Genomic DNA, 21,393 nt, shown 5'->3' with positions numbered 1-21,393 from the left:
TCGGCACCCCCGACCGGACCGGACCATTTCTTTTCTGATCAGACCCGATGGGTTCCTGTTCAGTCTATAAATGGCGGGGGTTCGTTGGCTGGGCTGACCCAACAGTCGCAGGGTTGTTGTTTTTCTCCCCCTTCGGCTGCTGGAGACGTTTCGTCTTTGGGGCAGGGGTCTTCGCGGCCTCTTGCTTCTGTGGGCGTTTCTTCACAGCCTGCTTCATCGCTTTCGGCTCTTCCCCCTCAAGCTCCCTACACTCCTGCTTTTGAGGAGTTGTCGGGAAGTGAAGAGGAGAGTGAGTCGGAGGACGATAGGGAGGAGGATCAGGGTCGCCCTGAGGTTAACACTGAACCTCTACCCTTGCCGGTTTCTGATGGAACTTCCGAAGCTATGCTTCGTACTTTCCAACAGTACATGACAGACATCACGCGGCGTCTTGACGTCACGGATGCCTCTCTTAAGCGTCTGTCGTCTAGTGTTGACACACAGGACGTGGACCCGGGGTCTGAGGACGAGAGGCAGGAGGCTCGTCCTCGCACAGCTAGAAGGACGTTTGAACAGTTTCAGGACGTCCTTCCCTGAGACGCCCTCTCGTCCTTTGAGTCCGCTTCGGCCCGGGCGCGGGAGGCTCACGCCGCGTCTGCCGGCGGCTCGTTTTATGAACGATCCGGCCGCCGGCAATTCGCGTTCCACCCTAGTCTTAGTGCCACGGTGGAAGCGGCAGCACATCGCCTGAGGAGTACAGATTCACGTGCAAACGCGACCTATGTTCCTCGGGAGGACGCGGGTTCAGTGCCATGCTTTCCTTCGGGAGGCGCACCTCCACTGTTTCCTCGTGTCCAATCTGTTTCGTCCCTCCCTTTTCCCTTTGACTCTCGAACTCTCCCTTTCCAGACTTCGAGTGTTTAGGGTGGGGCTGACGGTGATGTGTTCGTTGGGGAGGTGCCTTCGGTCAAGAAGGTGGAACTGAGCTCTGCTTCGTTCCACAATCTTGAGGCCACCGTTTCTTCCACAGTCGAGGCCCAATCACAGGCCTTGACATGGATGAGCACGCTGTCCACACTGTTGGACCCTCCCGATCGGGCAGAGTCCGATTCCACTCGGGTCCTTGACACGGTTCGAGTGGATCGGGCTTTGCATGCCGTGCGATCGTGCGTGACGTCTGCGGCAGAATTGGCCATTGGAACACGGGTCCACTTTATTGGCCCTGTTCCGTGATCATTTTCTGCCTACTTCTATAGTGCCTCCGGATATGAGGAAGAGTCTGAGGAACACGTTTCCTCAGCCTTCTTCCCTCTTTCATCCGGACACTGTTCGTTCTGTGGTGGAGTCCACACGCCAGAGGAACACTGATTCTCTGATGGTTGGCCTCGCTGCTTCGGCGACGGCGGCGGGGAGTAAGAGAAGTGCTACAGTCACCTCCAGCTCCCAGCCTCAGAAGAAGAAGAAGAAGCCAGTTTCACTGCCTCCTTCTTCCTCCTCTTAGGCGCCTGTTGCGTTCCCAAGCAAGACAAAGGGTGCTCAGACAGGTAAGGGGAAGCAGCACCACCAGGGGGGGTGGTCGCAAGCCTGCGCCTGCCCGCCAGCAGAATTTTCAGTGAGTCCCGGCCCTACGTTGACGCCCCCTCAAGTTGCCCCTCTTTCGTCCGTCGGTTCCCTTTTTTCGGGCCCGCGGCATGTGGGGCAGACTGGTCTCCAACCAGTTTTTCTTGAGGGTGGTGTGGTCGGGGTTTTCTCTACCGCTGTCGTCACAACCTCCATTGTCCGCTCTACCTTGGACGTTCCCCCCTCCTCGAGAGCCTGCCAGATGGCAGGCTCTTCAGGACGAGGTGAACTCGTTGGTCGAGAAGAAGGCGGTCTACCCCCTTTCTCAGCCTTCTCTGGGGTTCTGCTCCCGCCTGTTCACCGTCCCCAAAAAGGACGGCCGGTTCAGGCCGGTGTTGGACCTCTCCACCTTGAACTTGTACCTTCACAGGTGCAAGTTCAAGATGGAAACCCCTTCGTCGGTCCGGTTGGCCATCCGGCCAAACGATTGGGCCATGTCTGGGACCTCCAGGATGCTTACTTCCACATCCTGGTGGCCCCGGGGTACCGACATCTGCTCCGGTTCGTTTGGGAGGGCACGGTGTTCGAGTTTCGGGCCCTCCCATTCGACCTGTCCTTGGCCCCTCTGATTTTCAACGGGGACAACAACACCACATGCTTAGCTTACCTTCGCCACCAGGGGGGCACCAATTCTCGGTCCCTCTCCCTGTTGGCGGAGGAGATTCTGCTCTGGTGCCAGACCAATCAGGTCCGGATGTCAGTCCAGTTCGTTCCGGGGAAACTGAACGCCCTGGCCGACATTCTCAGTCGGGGCGATCAGGTTCTCTCCACAGAATGGACCATCGCTCACAACGTTCTACAGCGTCTGTGGGCAAGGTGGGACCGTCCTCTGATCGATCTGTTCGTAACTCGATTCAGCGCTCGGCTTCCCAGGTACGTCAGCCCCTTTCGAGACATGAATGCGTTCCACTTGGACGCATTCACTCTCTTGTGGAGGCTCCTCGATGCTTACGCCTATCCCCCGACATCTCTGATTCCGAGGGTGCTGGCAAAATATCTGCAGGAACGACCAAGACTGATTTTGGTCGCGCCTTACTGGCCAACAGCTCCGTGGTTTCCAGATCTTCGCGGTCTCACCCACGTAGACCCTCTACCTCTGGATCTGGACGGGGGAGGTCTGCTCCAGCCTCGATCATGCCTCCCTCATCCACGTCCAGAGAGTCTGTGCTTGACCGCATGGCTCTTGTGCGCTCCAAACTGCTTGCACTAGGATTGCACAAGAGTTCAGTAGAGTTTTCCTTGAACGCTAAGAGGCGATCAACTAATCAGCTCTACGACTTACGCTGGAGAGCTTGGGCCACCTTCGCCTTGTCCAAGGGGATAAAGCCGCTTTATCCCTCAACACAGGACTTGGCCAACTTCCTGGTGGAAGTGTATCAAAAGAAGAGTCTTTCTTCTAAGACTCTTCTTGGATACAGATCTGCCATCGCTTCCACGATTGCGGCCGCTACTGGTCGCAGAACTGAACACTTGATCAGGTCCTCCCTCATCGCTAATGTCCTTTCGGGTATTAGCAATGCAGCGGTGTCTAAACCTCGGGTTTCATTTCCCAAGGGGGATGTCTTTCTGGTCCTCAAACTCCTGCGTAGCAATGAGTTTGAACCCCTGGCAGGCATCAGTATCAAGTTGCTGATTTTTAAGACTAATTGTTCCTCATCGCTTTAGCCACTTGCCGTAGACTCAGTGGTATTCAAGCTTTGAGTGGCCTGGACTTTGACATTGAGTTCACCACACAGCAGTGGTTGCTAGCATGGTCACGTCAGTCTAAGGTATGTTTCTTGGGTATATTTTCTTTTACGGTAGTACTGTTCGAAAATTGCCTGGGTATCTTAATCCTTGGATTTAAGTGATTTTGATTAAGGAGTTTAATACTCTACATATCACCCTCACACCACTCTGGTATTCTGTGCAAGAATAGTACTGTCGAGGTAAGTGTTATATTGACTGTAAGGCTTCTTTTTAAGCCTACTGTCTATATGATACTTACCGAGACAGTACTATTAGAGTTTCCCTCCCGCCTCCCCTCTTGATATGTTATGGGCTTTTTGAGGGTCTGCAGCTCATAAAGAAAGAGGACGCGCCACCTACATCCTGTAAGGGGGAAGCACTCGGACAGTGCTTGGGATCCACGGTGGCGCATGGTTATGGGAGATAATTGTACCCACTCAGCGTTTTGTCCAATTTTTTCGGCCTATAATAGATAATGTGCAAGAATAGTACTGTCTCGGTAAGTATCATATAGACAGTAGGCTTAAAAAGAAGCCTTACATTGTACTTCCTATGTCTTGAATTAACAGCTTTGTGTTGCATGACCTTGGATGACCTTGACCTTGGGTCAAGGTCACATGTATTTTGGTAGGAAAAATGTGTAAAGCGTGTATGATGTCATTGCTAGGTTTAGTTATTTGACCTTGACCCTGAAGGTCAAGGTCATGTCAAGGTCAAGCATGTGAGTCGTATGGGCTTTGCCCTTCTTGTTTATTTATTGTCTAACCCTCATGGTTAGCTGGATCACACCTAAAGGTGTCCAAATTTGTCCCATTTGCAACCGGTGCCCTTGTCACGTACAGGTACTCCCTGAGGAACCTGGTGGCGTCACTGCTGAACAGTATACTGATTTAATTGCATATACCGTTCTTTACATTTTTTTATTGTCTAACCCTCAGGGATTAGCTGGATCACACCCAAAGATTTCAAAATTTGTCATATTTTCAACCAGCGCTCTTGTCACGTGCAGGTACTGGTCCTCCCTGAGAAACCTGGTGGCGTCACTGCTGAACAGTATGCGCTCCATCGCCAGTCTCTTGCTGCTTCTCTTCCTCTTCATCGTCATCTTCGCCCTGCTGGGCATGCAGCTCTTTGGCGGCAGGTTCAACTTTGAGGGCGGAGAGACGCCACGCAGCAACTTTGACACCTTCTGGAAGTCTCTGCTCACCGTGTTCCAGGTACGCTGAGCGGTGTTCACACACTTGTTTAACATTTGAAGAAGTGAGGAAAGATGGGGAGTATATATGGCTTGTGGGTCCTAAAGTACACATATTGGTAGGCTGTGGGACAAAATTAAAGGTTAAAGATAATCCCAAAAGCATTTTTAGTCGTTTTAGTTAATGGATAAGATGCCGGCCTCCCAAGCAGAAGGTCGTGAGTTCGAATCCTGGCTGCGCCTGATGGGTTGTGGAGATTTTTTCTGATCTCCCAGGTCACCTTATGCGGTGTATGGCTGCCTAAATGGCGGAGTAAAAACGGTCATATATACGTAAAAGCCGGGGGAGTTTCAGCCCATGAACGAAGAAGAAGGGGTAGGCTGTGGAACAAAATGAAAGGTTAAAGGCCAGACTATTTGAATCGCAGGGGAGAGACCTGTTACAGATTCAACTACTCTTGGGCCAGTTTTATGAGGGTGGGGCCCATCTCCTTCCTTCACCCTCCTAAGCCCTGGCTAGAGTCCGATGCCCATTTCCAGCTCGGTGGACTGGAATGAGCTCAGAAAAATGGGATGTAACAACATTATCATCAGGTTAAAGATTGCTGAATGTGTGGTCTTCATGAGGTGTATCAGTGTATGAACCGCTGTTTGCCTTTGTCAGATCTTGACCGGTGAGGACTGGAACATGGTGATGTACGATGGAATCCGAGCCTACGGAGGTGTCGGCAACATCGGTGTCATCGTCTGCCTCTACTTTGTCGTATTGTTCATCTGTGGTAACTGTATCCTTTCACTGCCTGTGAAGCTGTCAAACCACGCTAAAGTACTGTGGAAAGGGGTGTACTACCATGACCATTTATCTGGACTCGGAAGAAGAAAAATGCAGGAGTGTAAAATTCATACTCATAGTCATGCACATAGAGCAGAATCCATCTATTTCTGGCTTACTGGCTTGCCAAGGTTTAAAACAAAGATCATTGGGAAAAAAATCGTTTGTCCCAGCAGCAACTACTGGTTTGATGAAATGTTTAAACTGCATAAGTCTTCAGAAAGGCTGCACAGTGGAACCCCCTTTTAGACTCCCCGCCCCCCTCCCCCCCCTTTGTTTCTTGTTTTTTTCCCTTCAAATTTCTGTTTATAACCTCTATACACTACCTCCACTTTGAGACTCGTTCATCATGAAGACATGTTTTTCTTAGATTAACGGAGGCGTTAAAAGCGGGATTCCACTGTATCTTTGAAATGTCAGCCAATGTGATTTTGTAACCTTGACCCACGTCAGACATCCTGCTGAACGTCTTCTTGGCCATCGCTGTGGACAACTTGGCGGACGCTCAGAGCTTGACAGACATCGAGGCAGAGAAGGAGGAAGAGAAGGAGCGTACACGATCCATACGTCGCTCCAAGAGCAAGACTCCTGAGAAAGACGGCCAGGTAAACAGCTTGGCCTTTCAATGATGCAAGTTTTTGATGCAAGTTTGTGACTTGACTCTCTCCTGGTCTCTTTCGTCTGTGTTTGTCATTTTCTTTTTGTCATCTCTCTCTGTCTCTGTGCTCTCTTTCAAATTGAGTTTCTCTCTCTCTCTCTCTCTCTCTCTCTCTCTCTCTCTCTCTCTCTCTCTTTTTTTTCTCTCTCTCTCTCTCTCTCTCTCTCTCTCTCTCTCTCTCTCTCTCCCCCTCTTTCTTTCTCTCTTTTTGTGACTTGACTCTCTCCTGGTCTCTTTCGCCTGTGTTTGTCAACTTCTTTTTGTCATCTCTCTCTGTCTGTCTCTGTGCTCTCTTTCAAATTGAGTTTCTCTCTCTCTCTCTCTCTCTCTCTCTCTCTCTCTCTCTCTCTCTCTCTCTCTCTCTCTCTCTTTTCTCTCTCTCTCTCTCTCTCTCTCTCTCTCTCTCTCTGTCTGTCTCTGTGCTCTCTTTCAAATTGAGTTTCTCTCTCTCTCTCTCTCTCTCTCTCTCTCTCTCTCTCTCTCTCTCTCTCTCTCTCTCTCTCTCTCCTCTCTCTCTCCCCCTCTTTCTTTCTCTCTTTTTGTGACTTGACTCTCTCCTGGTCTCTTTCGTCTGTGTTTGTCAACTTCTTTTTGTCATCTCTCTCTGTCTGTCTCTGTGCTCTCTCTCAAATTGAGTTTCTCTCTCCCCCCCTCTCCTCTCTCTCTCTCTCTCTCTCTCTCTCTCTCTCTCTCTCTCTCTCTCTCTCTCTCTCTCTCTCTCTCTCTCCCTCTCTTTCTCTCTCTTTCTCTCTCTTTCTCTCTCTTTCTCTCCCCCCATCTCTCTCTCCCCCTCTTTCTTTCTCTCTTTTTCTCTTTGAAGGCAGACCATTGTGTAAATATGAGATTTTGGACGATGTTGAGGTGTTATACGTCCCATCTGAATCAAACAGGAAGAGCATATGGTAAAAAGAAGGAACCTAATTTAACTTCCACAACCAATTTTGTTTACGTTTTGCCAGAGTGCTCCTTCTTGGAAGCTTTTTTTGTGTACATGTCAAGGGTACTTACTAAGATGTGATGTATTTATTGCCTGGAATGTTTTATGGTATGTTTGGGTACGACCATATGCATGCATGCTTTGGAGTGTGTTTGGACGTTGTTGTTTTTTTAAACTGAGAATGACATTGTGATCATTTCATTTTGAATGCATTTCAGAACAACGAAGAAGATGAGGGTGTAGATGTGAACGGCAATGACAACAATGAGGACAGCGAGACGAAAGAACATCTCAGTCGTCAGCCGAGCAACAGAAGCGCATACAGCAGAAGGTACTCTTTATTTTTGTTCTTCCCACAGCAAATATATTCAACTCTCTTGTTTTTCAGATAAATATACTGTGGAAGGAAAAAGGGTGCATGAAAAATGATGAGGCTATGGAAGTTATGTTTGAGGTGGAGAGTGCACATGCAGGCTCACACGCACGCGCACACAGAAATGCAAGCACGCCGGCACGCACTTGCAGACACACACACACACACACCATTATATGCACATCGCAAACAGTGACTCAGGTTAATAATGTCCTGCTATGTCTTTGCTGATAGGTCTCACAGAAAGGAGCGCAGTCCCAGTGAACATCACGTGCGTATTGACCTGAGCCCTGACCGCGAGCTGCCCGGCCAGCGACGGAACAGTCACAGAGTGCCCATCAGAGGTATGGTCATTGTGTTTTTGTTTTGTTTGTTTGTTTGTTTGTTGCCAAGCACATCATTGTGGGGCTTTAAATCAAAAACATGCATCCGTCCACAATGTATTATCATCCATCCTTCATTGTGTTTACTTCCACTGCTAGAATTTTTAAAAACAAAGATATCGGCATGAGATTCGAGAGGCTGTTCCATTACCAACCTGCAGCAAAACGACCCAAATCTTGCAAAAACTGTAGAACATTTTTGTGCAAAATTTATAACAAGAAAAAAACAACGCCAGCCAGGGCCAGTTTCTCATGCAATTTTCATCTACAAATCAAATAAAAAATCGGCCACCTCTTTTCAAAGAGGATGAAAGCCTAACACGCACAGGTGTGGCTCTTATGTTTACCGCACAACTGGTAGAATCATGAAGCAAGGAAGTTTGCTTTGCCTTTGAGCAAACATTATTACAGTATATCAATCCAGCGCCAGTTTGTACCCCCCGCGGGTTAGGGGGAAGAATTTACCCGATGCTCCCCAGCATGTCGTAAGAGGCGACTAACGGATTCTGTTTCTCCTTTTACCCTTGTTCAGTGTTTCTTGTATAGAATATAGTCAATTTTTGTAAAGATTTTAGTCAAGCAGTATGTAAGAAATGTTAAGTCCTTTGTACTGAAAACTTGCATTCTCCCAGTAAGGTAATACATTGTACTACGTTGCAAGCCCCTGGAGCAAATTTTTGATTAGTGCTTTTGTGAACAAGAAACAATTGACAAGTGGCTCTATCCCATCTCCCCCCTTTCCCCGTCGCGATATAACCTTCGTGGTTGAAAACGACGTTAAACACCAAATAAAGAAAGCGCCAGTTTGTCATGTACAGCAGTCCCTCTCATGAACGGACACCCTTGGGCCATAGCAAAACTGTCCGTACATTGCAGGTGTCCGGTCACGGGAGGGGTGACCACACCACCCCCTCCCCCATACACTCACACAGAGACACACAAACAACAGGATTGAGTCTATGCTAATCACTTCTTGTGCAAGTTGTGGCTACTAAACAATAACAACAAACTCCTAATACTTCTTTAAACGTTCTGTAAAAATGATTTGTATGAAAAGTGTTCAAAAGAAGAGATCAAATACATCCTCAAGGCAGTGAACACACTCACCATGCACTGACATACGAAAGCAGCCACACAAACACAGCACAGAGGAGCGTGTGCAGATGCTTTGCAAGAATAAGCTTGAAAACCAGTTTGAATAAATAGCAGCAGATAGAGCTGCATGTCATAATCATGTAATTTATTTTCTTCTTGTCTGGCTTTATTGACTGCATGCCGATCATGTGGCATGGCAGTGACTTTTCACTCTTCAGTCGGAAATACACTGTACATAACACAGCTCCCACTCTCCCTCACTAATCGTCTAATGCCTACCCCAAGCCGTGACAACTGATGCTTGGAAATTGTGTGGAAGAGTACACCTCTCTATTTCTCTCCAATGCTCTTCCTGCTGACATGTAGTGACACCAGACACCCCACAGAGTTTAGCCAGCTACCCCTCCACCCCCCCCCCCCCCCCCCCCCCTTCTCTCACTCCCTCCAGCCATGTACTGTTTGGGGCTGTTCACTCAGAGCAAAACCAGTTGACTGTGTCGTAACTTTTGACAAAGCAAGACAACTGAAGGGTTCACAGATTAGGCAACCGATTCACTGGTCAAGGCTGAGGGGAAACAAGAGTATCTTGTCAATGAAAGAGGTTACACACAGACACACGATGCTGAGAACTGTGGCCGGTTTTTCACTCTCTTTCGCTCAGGACCTTCATCGACTGTGGTTTCTGTTGATTACGTCCAACAGACAAGAATAAAGAGCACAGTGCAGTTTCATGTTGGCATCTTCGCATACATGTACTCCACTCCTGACCAAAACTACCCCCCCCCTTCTGATGGGTACATGTGCACTCAAGTAATCAGTGACTGTCATCACGCCATTGCGGCTGTGATCTTTGTACCAAGAGCCGGACTGCTCTGTTATCGATTTTGTTGTGGTGAAAATTTGACGATGGTCTGTCCGTACATTGGAGGTATGACCTGCTGTTGGGACCGAAAATGAGTGTCCGCGTCCACGTTTTGCAGGTGTCCGTTTAAGGGGGGGCAAATATAGAAGGAAAACACTCCGTGCCGAGCAAATGTGTCCGTACATGTCAGGTGTCCGCTCACGCCGGGGGCCGTACATTGCAGGGACAGCTGTAGTGTGCTTTAATATGAATCAAAGCAGAAATCAGCAACCACTTATCTTGGAAGGATAAAAGTCATATGACATGAGATAATTTATTGTCCATACGAATTACAATCAAACAATGGATGAGAAAGTGGGGTCCGTCTGCTTCGGAAGACATAAGAACCAGATGTGTGTGTGTGCATGTGTTTGTGAGTGAGTGAGTGTGTGTGTGTGTAAGCCATTCAATGAATACTGTGTATTTTGTAGTGTTTGAATGTATTTATGAAAAGAATGTACACAAGCAAAGCAACCTTCGTGTGTATTGCACGTGGTTGTAATAAAAATGGTATGTGAGATGGACCACCTGATGATCAACGATACCTGCAGATGCATGATCACTCCAAGATGCCAGAGTTTGGAGGGGAGTGGATGTCTAACGCACACCTCATTTTCCTTGCAGACGAGGAAGACCACAATGAAGAGACGGATGAGGAGGAGGAAGGTGGCGAGGAAGATGAGGAGGAGGATGAGGAAGAAGAGGATGATGAAGAGGGGGAAGGTGGCGAGGATGATGAGGACACACAGTCCACGGCCCGGCCCCGCAGGATGTCGGAGCTCCACATCTCGTCCAAAAGCAAGCCCATCCCACAAGCCAGCTCTCTCTTCGTGTTCTCGCCCACCAACAAGTCAGTACATTTCTCTCGACTCTTTCGGTCTGACACGGTTACTCTTAGTACAGTTGAATCTGCCCAGGCAACCACCTCTCAAAAACTACCACCTATCCAAAAAGTACACCCTAAAGGATCCCTGACAAGTTTAGTTTATTTCTATAATTCAATTTTCCATAACGACCACCTGTCTCCAAGGACCACTGTTGGTCGGTCCTGTGGGTCAGTCCTGTTGGTCGGTCCTGTGGGTCAGTCCTGTTGGTCGGTCCTGTGGGTCAATCCTGTGGGTCAGTCCTGTTGGTCGGTCCTGTGGGTCAGTCCTGTTGGTCGGTCCTGTGGGTTAGTCCTGTTGGCCGGTCCTGTGGGTCAGTCCTGTTGGTCGGTCCTGTGGGTCAGTCCTGTGGGTCGGTCCTGTTGGTCAGTCCTGTGGGAGGTCGTTGTAGACAGGTTACACTGTACTTATGGAATTTGGGTTAATTTCACAGACTTACTGTTATCCGTCCGTTGCTTTGTCTAATTGTAAAGATCAAAATGTTTTAATACAGTGGTGCCTGCAATGTGAGGAGGGGACACCTGCTAAGAAAGGACATTTGTTTTGTCCCTTTGTCTATTATCATGACACCATACATGTAAAAACCAATTCAACAACAAAAACAACAACACTGAGTGCAGGTGAGAGTTAAAGCCCAAGAACAAAGAAGGAGAAGACCATGGATTTTAAGTGTTTCATGACGGGCGCAGTGGCCCAGTGGATAAGATGCCAGCCTCCCAAACGGAAGGTTGTGGGTTCGAATGCCGGCCGCTCCTGGTGCATTAAGGGTGGAGACTTTTTCAATCTGCCAGGTAGACTTGCTAGTGCCTTTGTGTGTACACGTAAGCACAAGACCAAGTGCGCATGGAAAAGATCCTGTAATTCATGTCAGAGTTAGATGGGTTATAAAAACACAAAAATACCAAGCATGCATCCCCCGAAAGCGGTGTAAATGGCGGGGTAAAAACTGTCATACATGTACAAAACCGTGGGAGTTTTGGCTCATGAACGAAGAAGAAGAAATGTTTCATGGTTGAATTTGTTTCAGATTCCGCATGCTGTGCCACAAGACGTGCAACCACTCGTACTTCAGCAACGTGGTGTTGGCCTGTATCCTCATCTCCAGCGCCATGTTGGCTGCAGAGGACCCGCTGCGCAGCGAGTCACCCAGGAACCTGGTCAGTATCTGTCTCTGTCTGCTTGGTTACTGGTGCTGAAGGAGCTCTGTTTGAAGTTAATTTAGCAATCCAATAGACGGTGTTCGCAAAAAAACCACTATGAAGGGTTTATGCGTTGTGGAAGCTTGAGTTCTATTCCTGGAAGGTAAGGCAAGATGTAATCTCGCCGATAGTGAACAATGTGATCCAATGTGAATGTCTTCAAAAGAAAAGTCATCATATCAACCAAAATGCATTCAATCGTCATATGATGGGGGGTTTTCTTTAGAAAACATATAACATATAATCTCATTGTTTACTGTAATGATATATGAGTGTTACATTTTGCCTCACCTTGATCACCAAGTAACGCAACTCTTCCATAGGGCAAAAAATCCCTGACAGTTATTTCCGGCAATTTTCTGTTCCATGATAACATTAAGAAGATTCCGTAAGTATCTTGTTTGCCTGCGAATCAAGTTGAGAGCTTGATCCACAGTTACCGTATTGTCATGCTGTTTGCTCTTCAGTGTCATGTCTGGTATCTTTGTGTTTCTTTATGTGTGTGTGTGTGTGTGAGTGTTTACGTGTGTGTGCGTGCATGTGTGTGTGTGTTTACACTTTGCTTGATGCTAGATCTCTGTATGTTTCAGATTCTGAACAAGTTTGATTACTTCTTCACCAGTGTGTTCACAGTAGAAATCATTATCAAGGTCAGTTCGTCTGTCTTCCGCTCGATCACACTCTGTCTGCCTGGTTCACCTGTTAACTTTGTTGCTTCAATCTAATAGTCACTCTCCCCTTTGTGACGTGTCAGTGTTTTGTATTCCCTCCTGTTGGTGCTTCTCTTCTATGTTTTACAACACTTTATTTTTTTTAACATAATAATTTTAAAAAGCGTTACAAAGTTGATGGTTCTGTATATGAGACAGGGGTAATGCTCATTGCAAAATTGTGCGTAAATATTGCATTTTTCAGGTGCTGTATGCATTTAACGATATCTCTGCGCAAAATAGTTTTTGGGGTGCGGCAATTAACCAACACAAATCACTCAAAGTCCGCACAACCCCAGCTGAGATGAAAGAAATGTTCAAGTCAAGCAGAACTTGCATTTTCATGTGTGTTCATGCGAACGCATTGTATTTAGAGAGACACATGTTCAAGTCAAGCAGAACTTGCATTTTCATGTGTGTTCATGCGAACGCATTGTATTTAGAGAAAGAAATGTTCAAGTCAAGCAGAACTTGCATTTTCATGTGTGTTCATGTGAACGCATTGTATTTAGAGAGAGAAATGTTCCAAGTCAAGCAGAACTTGCATTTTCATGTGTGTTCATGTGAACGCATTGTATTTAGAGAAAGAAATGTTCAAAGTCAAGCAGAACTTGCATTTTTGTGTGTGTTCATGCGAACGCATTGTATTTAGAGAGCGACATGTTCAAGTCAAGCAGAACTTGCATTTTCATGTGTGTTCATGCGAACGCATTGTATTTAGAGAAAGAAATGTTCAAGTCAAGCAGAACTTGCATTTTCATGTGTGTTCATGTGAACGCATTGTATTTAGAGAAAGAAATGTTCAAGTCAAGCAGAACTTGCATTTTCATGTGTGTTCATGTGAACGCATTGTATTTAGAGAAAGAAATGTTCAAGTCAAGCAGAACTTGCATTTTCATGTGTGTTCATGTGAACGCATTGTATTTAGAGAAAGAAATGTTCAAGTCAAGCAGAACTTGCATTTGTGTGTGTGTTCATGCGAACGCATTGTATTTAGAGAGAGACATGTTCAAGTCAAGCAGAACTTGCATTTTCATGTGTTTTCATGCGAACGCATTGTATTTAGAGAAAGAAATGTTCAAGTCAAGCAGAACTTGCATTTTCATGCGTGTTCATGTGAACGCATTGTATTTAGAGAAAGAAATGTTCAAGTCAAGCAGAACTTGCATTTGTGTGTGTGTTCATGCGAACGCATTGTATTTAGAGAGAGACATGTTCAAGTCAAGCAGAACTTGCATTTTCATGTGTTTTCATGCGAACGCATTGTATTTAGAGAAAGAAATGTTCAAGTCAAGCAGAACTTGCATTTTTGTGTGTGTTCATGTGAACGCATTGTATTTTGAACTTACCTGTGTGTTGATCTGTGTTGGAGTTACTACAGTGGAACCCCCCTTTTAAGACCCCCCAATTTAACACTATCTTTTTTGACTCACATGCGAAGCAAAAGTGAGTCTATGTACTCACCCGAGTCGTCCGTCCGTCCGTCCGTCCGTCCGTCCGTCCGTCCGTCCGGACGTCCGTCCGGAAAACTTTAACGTTGGATATTTCTTGGACACTATTCAGTCTATCAGTACCAAATTTGGCAAGATGGTGTATGATGACAAGGCCCCAAAAAACATACATAGCATCTTGACCTTGCTTCAAGGTCAAGGTCGCAGGGGCCATAAATGTTGCCTAAAAAACAGCTATTTTTCACATTTTCTCTGAAGTTTTTGAGATTGAATACCTCACCTATATATGATATATAGGGCAAAGTAAGCCCCATCTTTTGATACCAGTTTGGTTTACCTTGCTTCAAGGTCAAGGTCACAGGAGCTCTTCAAAGTTGGATTGTATACATATTTTGAAGTGACCTTGACCCTGAACTATGGAAGATAACTGTTTCAAACTTAAAAATTATGTGGGGCACATGTTATGCTTTCATCATGAGACACATTTGGTCACATATGGTCAAGGTCAAGGTCACTTTGACCCTTATGAAATGTGACCAAAATAAGGTAGTGAACCACTAAAAGTGACCATATCTCATGGTAGAAAGAGCCAATAAGCACCATTGTACTTCCTATGTCTTGAATTAACAGCTTTGTGTTGCATGGCCTTGGATGACCTTGACCTTGGGTCAAGGTCACATGTATTTTGGTAGGAAAAATGTGTAAAGCATGTGAGTCGTATGGGCTTTGCCCTTCTTGTTAAGACCTTGTTTTCCACTGTAAAATTACCCCCATTTTAAGACTCCCTCCTTTTTAAGACCCGATTTTCCCAGATTTGTGGAGGTCTTAAAAGGGGGGTTCCCCTGTATTAAGTTTGGTGTTGTGTCTGTGGACGAAGAGTCTTCGTGTGTTGTAAATGTCTGTTGTGTTCTGTACCAAGAGGGGTGAGCTGGTAACCTTAGTGTGTTGTAAATGTCTGTTGTGTTCTGTACCAAGAGGGGTGAGCTGGTAACCTTAGTGTGTTGTAAATGTCTGTTGTGTTCTGTACCAAGAGGGGTGAGCTGGTAACGTATCTGTTTCCATGTTGTCTTGTGACAGGGAGAACACGCAGACAAGGGTAAACACTGGCATGCCTTTCAATGTTCACTGATGTTTTGGTTCATTTTGTCATTATAGTGAATTGATATTTGTCACTCAAGTTTTCCACTTCTGTATTTCATTTTTCCGTTTCATGTTAACGTTACAGCAGTTCCGCATTGTTGTTACATTTAGTCAAGTTTTGACTAAATGTTTTAACATAGAGGGGGGAATCGAGACGAGGGTCGTGGTGTATGTGTGTGTGTGTGTGTGTGTGTCTGTCTGTGTGTGTGTGTAGAGCGATTCAGACTAAACTACTGGGCCGATCTTTATGAAATTTGACATGAGAGTTCCTGGGTATGATATCCCCGGACGTTTTTTTCTTTTTTTCGATAAATACCTTTGATGACGTCATATCCGGCTTTTTGTAAAAGTTGAGGCGGCACTGTCACACCCTCATTTTTCAATTAAATTGATTGAAATTTTGGCAAAGCAATCTTCGACGAAGGCCGGGGTTTGGTATTGCATTTCAGCTTGGTGGCTTAAAAACTAATGAGTGAGTTTGGTCATTAAAAATCGGAAACTTGTAATTAAAATTATTTTTTTATTAAACGATCCAAAAACAATTTCATCTTATTCTTCGTCATTTTCTGATTCCAAAAACATATACATATGTTATATTTGGATTAAAAACAATCTCTGAAAATTAAAAATATAAAAATTATGATCAAAATTAAATTTCCGAAATCGATTCAAAAACTATTTCATCTTATTCCTTGTCGGTTCCTGATTCCAAAAACATATAGATATGATATGTTTGGATTAAAAACACGCTCAGAAAGTTAAAACGAAGAGAGGTACAGTAAAGCGTGCTATGAAGCACAGCGCAACCGCTGCCGCGCCAAACAGGCTCGTCACTTTCACTGCCTTTTGCACTAGCGGCGGACTACGTTCAGTTTCATTCTGTGAGTTCCACAGCTTGACTAAATGTAGTAATTTCGCCTTACGCGACTTGTTTTTTCTTCTACTCAAAATTAATTTTATTCTTGGTTGTGTATTTTGCTTGCTACACCAAGAGGCAAAAAAGAGAGCAAATATCTCTGCATTTGGAAAATTCTAAATAAAATACAAAAATTGTCTATTTGTAGGAAAGCAAACGAGTGTTTCAGAGTAAAGGAGGGTTCTTGTTGATTGAAACATGAGAGAAGAATAATGGGGGATTTGGGTGTTTGAATATTCTTGTTAGAAAAATGGGGTCAGATTTATCAATCCCGAGGGAAAGGTATGTTTTTGAGTGAAAATAAAGACTGACAAAGATATTGAGGTAATTCTTTTCTATTTTGCAGTGTCACATTTTTCCTGTTTGTTTTTTGGTTTTTTGTAAGTTACAAAATTATAATACAAAGTAAACAGTAGGTCTTCTTGGTTAAAAACAAACACCACATACCAAATGTTTAAACAACAGTAATAGTAGTTGTGTTTTTTTAAATGTCACCTTGTAATCAGCTTATTTATTCCTAGCCTGAAAATACAGCACAGTTTACATTAGTACATTATTTAAGAAAATTCATTTAATTTTGTTTTTTGTAAACATACAACTCTTAATGTTTTAAACTGATGTTTTAAATGCATTGTATTTTGTTTTGTTAAAGAGCTTCCAAATGTGCATGAACTTTTCTTCATTTGTTTATTTAAAATGTTGCTGACAATTTTATCCTGTATGTATTTCTTGCCATGTAATATGCTTACCATACATCTTTGAAACTGAAGAAAAGGAATTTTAAGAACATTCATCCATAAGATCGCACACAGTTGTTTGTTGTCGTCTTTCAAATGCTCAAATAGATGTAATGATACATTTTTGGAGAAACATTAATTTCGAGGGAGACGGTAAGTGACAGTAGAGTTCCACTATATTAAACTGAGACATCGACAAACATCTGTTAAAAGGTAGTACAAACAAAAATCTGTTTTCTTGCTGATATTCTCTAAACTTTAAAAAAAAATGGATTGATAAATGGAACAGAAGAGCATATGAGAGGTGTTACTTGATTTGTATTTTCTGTAGATGGAAAAGCATCCTCCCGTTTCAATTCTTTGTGCGTTACAGGTGACACAACTTTTGCTCGACAGCTTCTTGTGCATTTAGTCAATATGCAGCTTGATGGTATATTGTGTGTTGGCAGAAGATAATAAAAAAAGAATAAAAGCCAGTTTTCACATCGAGTTTTGTCCAGCTATTTTTTGCAGGATCAAATTTCTGTCAACACAACCTTTTGTCACTTTCTATACTTCAGTCACCTGAAAAGTAACTGTTGTGCTTTTCTGAAGGGAGCCCCGGCCTTCTCTCAGCTGTGGTTTTATAGCGTAATGTTTTCATTCTGTCATTAATTGTACAAGCAAATTGTGACCTTGTGATTGCAGATCATCACGTATGGCCTGGTGCTACACAAAGAGTCCTTCTGCCGCAGTCTCTTCAACATCCTGGATCTGGTGGTTGTTGCCGTCTCACTCATCTCTTTTCCTCTCGAGTATGTCATCTTTTTTTATTCTTGATCATCTTTGGTATCATGTGAAACATGATATATATATGAAGTCTTATATCGCGCGCGTATCTCCAGACTCGGACTCAAGGCGCAGGGATCTATTTATGCCGTGTGAGATGGAATTTTTTACACAATACATCACGCATTCACATCGACCTGCAGATCGCAGCCATTTCGGCGCATATCCTACTTTTCACGGCCTATTATTCCAAGTCACACGGGTATTTTGGTGGACATTTTTTATCTATGCCTATACAATTTTGCCAGGAAAGATCCTTTTGTCAATCGTGGGATCTTTAACGTGCACACCCCAATGTAGTGTACACGAAGGGACCTCGGTTTTTCGTCTCATCCGAAAGACTAGCACTTGAACCCACCACCTAGGTTAGGAAAGGGGGGAGAAAATTGCTAACGCCCTGACCCAGGGTCGAACTCGCAACCTCTCGCTTCCGAGCGCAAGTGCGTTACCACTCATGATGTTATATTGTATTTTTGTTTGTAACCGTAGAGTTTGTTTACTAACATGCCGTGCACAGCATAACTGCACCTGACATACAAATAAACAAAAAAAGCTTTTATTTTTTTTTAAAGGGGTGGGGGAAGGGGGTATTACCGAAGTTTCGATAGACGATTTTTCGAAAATAACTCTGTCAGGTTTGCATGGGTTCTTAAAGAGTGAGTACCCTTGCATTTGCACAGACAAACATTGCCATGAGCTTACTGTACACGTGTTTGAGACACGCCCTCTTGCTAGTGACTGGCCTATAATGTCACATGGGAAATAATGTCATGTCTGGAAACTTTCCCATGTGACATTATAGGCGAGTCACTAGCGAGAAGGCACGTTTCAAACATATGTACAGGAAGTACATGGCAATGATTGTCTGTGCAAATGCAAGGGTACTCACTCTTTCACAACCCATACAAACCCAACAGAGTTATTTCCGGAATTAGTCTATTCAAACTTTTATCGAAGTTTCAATTCAAACATGCCGTTGGCGTTTAGTGTTCAGCATGGGGTGTCGGCCGTTTTTCTATAACAGTGTGTCTAATCTTGCACATTTTACTCTTTTTTTTATTTTTTATTTTTATTTATCACAGATCGTTTTCATTGATATTACCTTTCAGGAAACACATGCAGTGACCTTACAGAACTGTTGTGGTCATTCGATGGTCATTTTAATAGTGCCCTGTATGGGTTATTTGTATAAACAGAAATTACTACTTCAGCCAAAACTGCCTACTGTGCAAGTGAGTCAGTGATTAACCTACATTGCACATTTCTTTGTAGGGAATGTGGAACTCTGTAGTCTGATCATAATTCATTCATCTTCTCTCTCTCTCTCTCTCGCTCTCGCTCTCTCTCTCTCTCTCTCTCTCTCTCTCTCTCTCTCTCTCTCTCTCTCTCTCTCTCTCTCTCTCTCTCTCTCTCTCTCTCTCTCTCTCTCTCTCTCTCTCTCTCTCTCTCTCTCTCTTTCTCTCCTTATATATATCTTTCTCTCTCTCTCCTTACTATATCTCTCTCTGTTCTTATTCTATTCTTTACTTGGATTGCAAAACTTACTTTCAGTTGCATAATTTGTTTCTTTTATTTGATTTGGTTATTTTCCTTTTTGTAGATTCAGGTTTTTTGTCTCTGTTTGATTTACTATTCTTCCTCACTGGAGCATCAAATACATTTTCAGTTTGCATGGCATGTTCCTTATGGTTATTTTGGTTTACTTTAATTTTAGTTACTTTTGGTTTCAGAGCTCACGATTACAAAATGTTCTGTCAAAATCAGCCACAGAAAGATCTCATCATAATTTACATTTAATGTGTCTTCTCATCTCTTGGGTTTTTATACTATCTTTAAGTTTTCTGTGACTCTTTTTACCTGTGCTCAGTTATTCATAAGTATTATCAATTCAGTTTTGTTCTTTAACATAGCCATTACAATTTTGTTCTAAATTTTATTGAGTCACTTGAGAAAAAGTGACTCTATGTAATCGGTCAGTGTTAGTCTGTCCGGCCGGCCGGCCGGCCGGCCGTCCGGCCGGCCGTCCGTAGACACCACCTTAACGTTGGACTTTTCTCGGAAACTATCAAAGCGATCGGGCTCATATTTTGTTTAGTCGTGACCTCCAATGACCTCTACACTTTAACGATGGTTTCGTTGACCTTTGACCTTTTTCAAGGTCACAGGTCAGCGTCAAAGGAAAAATTAGACATTTTATATCTTTGACAAAGTTCATCGGATGTGATTGAAACTTTGTAGGATTATTCTTTACATCAAAGTATTTACATCTGTAGCCTTTTACGAACGTTATCAGAAAAACAAGGGAGATAACTAGCCTTTTCTGTTCGGCAACACACAACTTAACGTTGGGCTTTTCTCGGAAACTATAAAAGTGACCGGGCTCAAATTTTATGTGAACGTGACTCATTGTGTTGTGAATAGCAATTTCTTCCTGTCCATCTGATGCCTCATATAATATTCAGAACTGCGAAAGTGACTCGATCGAGCGTTTGCTCTTCTTGTTTTGACTTTGTTTTTGCTAAAAATAATTGTGTTAGTCTTTTAGTTGGTTGAGTGTAGTTTTGTTGAGTTTGACAGAGATTTTGGTTTCAATGTTAATCTTTGAATGAATTTTATTTGGTTTACAAAAGTTTTTCTCGTATTCATTTCAAATGCATTCTTTTTGTGTCTTATAATCACCAACAAAAACCAGTTGAGGACACAACGGCTCTGTTGGCAAGATAATAGGCCCTATGTGAAAGTAATGGTGTGTGGGGTGTGTGTTGCAGTAATGAGGCCATCTCTGTGGTGAAGATTCTCAGGGTGCTGAGGGTGCTACGTCCTCTCAGAGCCATCAACAGAGCCAAAGGATTGAAGGTAAGTGTCGCACAAGCAGTCATGGTTATGAGAACTCGGGAGAACTTGCGGGAGGGGTGGCACTGAGAGGAATTAAAGTCATGCAGCCCTTTTTTGAAGGCAGAGATGGGAAGCATGTATATCCTGGAGGGAATTAGAGTCAAGCAGGTATGTCATGGAGGCATTGTTTGCGTACTTGGAACTGTTAAACAAGGCTTTTGTTGCTCCTGTAACGAACCATTTCCTGAGATAACTCAGAACAGGAGCAAGTGTTTCTTCCACACCCCTCACTAATAATTGGCCCCTCCAATGTTTGTCAGAGGTTTTGGCAAGAATATTCACTCTACCACAACCCATACAAACCCGATGGAGTTACAGGCAAATCCGGATAAGACGAAATTGAAGGGACCGAATTGTTATTGTGTCCTATCCGAAATTTCGACTTGGTCATAGTACAGTGGAACCCCTCTCTAGCGACCTTGAAAATGTTGACAAAAATCGGTCCTAATGGAGGGGGGTCATTACAGAGGGAGGGGGCGGGGCCACAAAGAAAGTCACCTCAGATTTTCTTAAAAAAAGAAAACAGAGAAGTTTGAGTTGCTGACGACCGTTCCTCAAGCAAACTGCTTCGATTTCATGTTTGACATTGTCGATGGTGTCCACCAGTTCTGGTGCATGTTTCAATGCAAAAAGAGTTAGTTTCTGAGCTAGCATTTCTTTACAGCAGTCCCTGCAATGATGAAGGCCCTCCGAGAAAGAGAGTGAAAAATCGGCCACCGTTCTCAGCATCGCGTATCTGTGTGTAACCTCTTTCATTGACAAGATACTCTTGTTTCCCTGCAGCCTTGACCAGTGAGTCGGTTACCTAATCTGTGAACCCTTCAGTTGTGTTGCTTTGTCAAAAGTTAGACACAGTCAACTAGTTTTGCTCTGAGTGAACAGTGCAGCTGGCCTCAATTAGCCGGTGACACCTCTCTGGCCACAGCACCAAA

The 21,393-nt window shown here is 44.2% G+C and overlaps 1 protein-coding gene across 4 annotated transcripts in view; it reads left to right on the top strand.

Moving 5' to 3' along the window:
* LOC138964883 (muscle calcium channel subunit alpha-1-like) overlaps positions 1-21,393 on the top strand; it is a 123,759-nt gene that overhangs the window by 12,928 nt on the left and 89,438 nt on the right. For all 4 annotated transcript variants that reach the window (XM_070336949.1, XM_070336948.1, XM_070336950.1 and 1 more), the window contains exons 8-17: positions 4,337-4,544; positions 5,187-5,307; positions 5,808-5,959; positions 7,168-7,280; positions 7,557-7,666; positions 10,326-10,551; positions 11,613-11,742; positions 12,375-12,434; positions 17,426-17,532; positions 20,335-20,422. In XM_070336949.1, the coding sequence (XP_070193050.1) occupies positions 4,337-4,544; positions 5,187-5,307; positions 5,808-5,959; positions 7,168-7,280; positions 7,557-7,666; positions 10,326-10,551; positions 11,613-11,742; positions 12,375-12,434; positions 17,426-17,532; positions 20,335-20,422 (1,315 nt within the window). The remainder of the gene's footprint in view (positions 1-4,336; positions 4,545-5,186; positions 5,308-5,807; positions 5,960-7,167; positions 7,281-7,556; positions 7,667-10,325; positions 10,552-11,612; positions 11,743-12,374; positions 12,435-17,425; positions 17,533-20,334; positions 20,423-21,393) is intronic.

The sequence above is a fragment of the Littorina saxatilis genome, linkage group LG4, assembly GCF_037325665.1.
Source record: "Littorina saxatilis isolate snail1 linkage group LG4, US_GU_Lsax_2.0, whole genome shotgun sequence".
Classification (NCBI taxonomy): domain Eukaryota; kingdom Metazoa; phylum Mollusca; class Gastropoda; order Littorinimorpha; family Littorinidae; genus Littorina; species Littorina saxatilis.
Note: the sequence above shows the minus strand (reverse complement) of the source record. Positions and strands in the feature narration are given on the sequence as shown.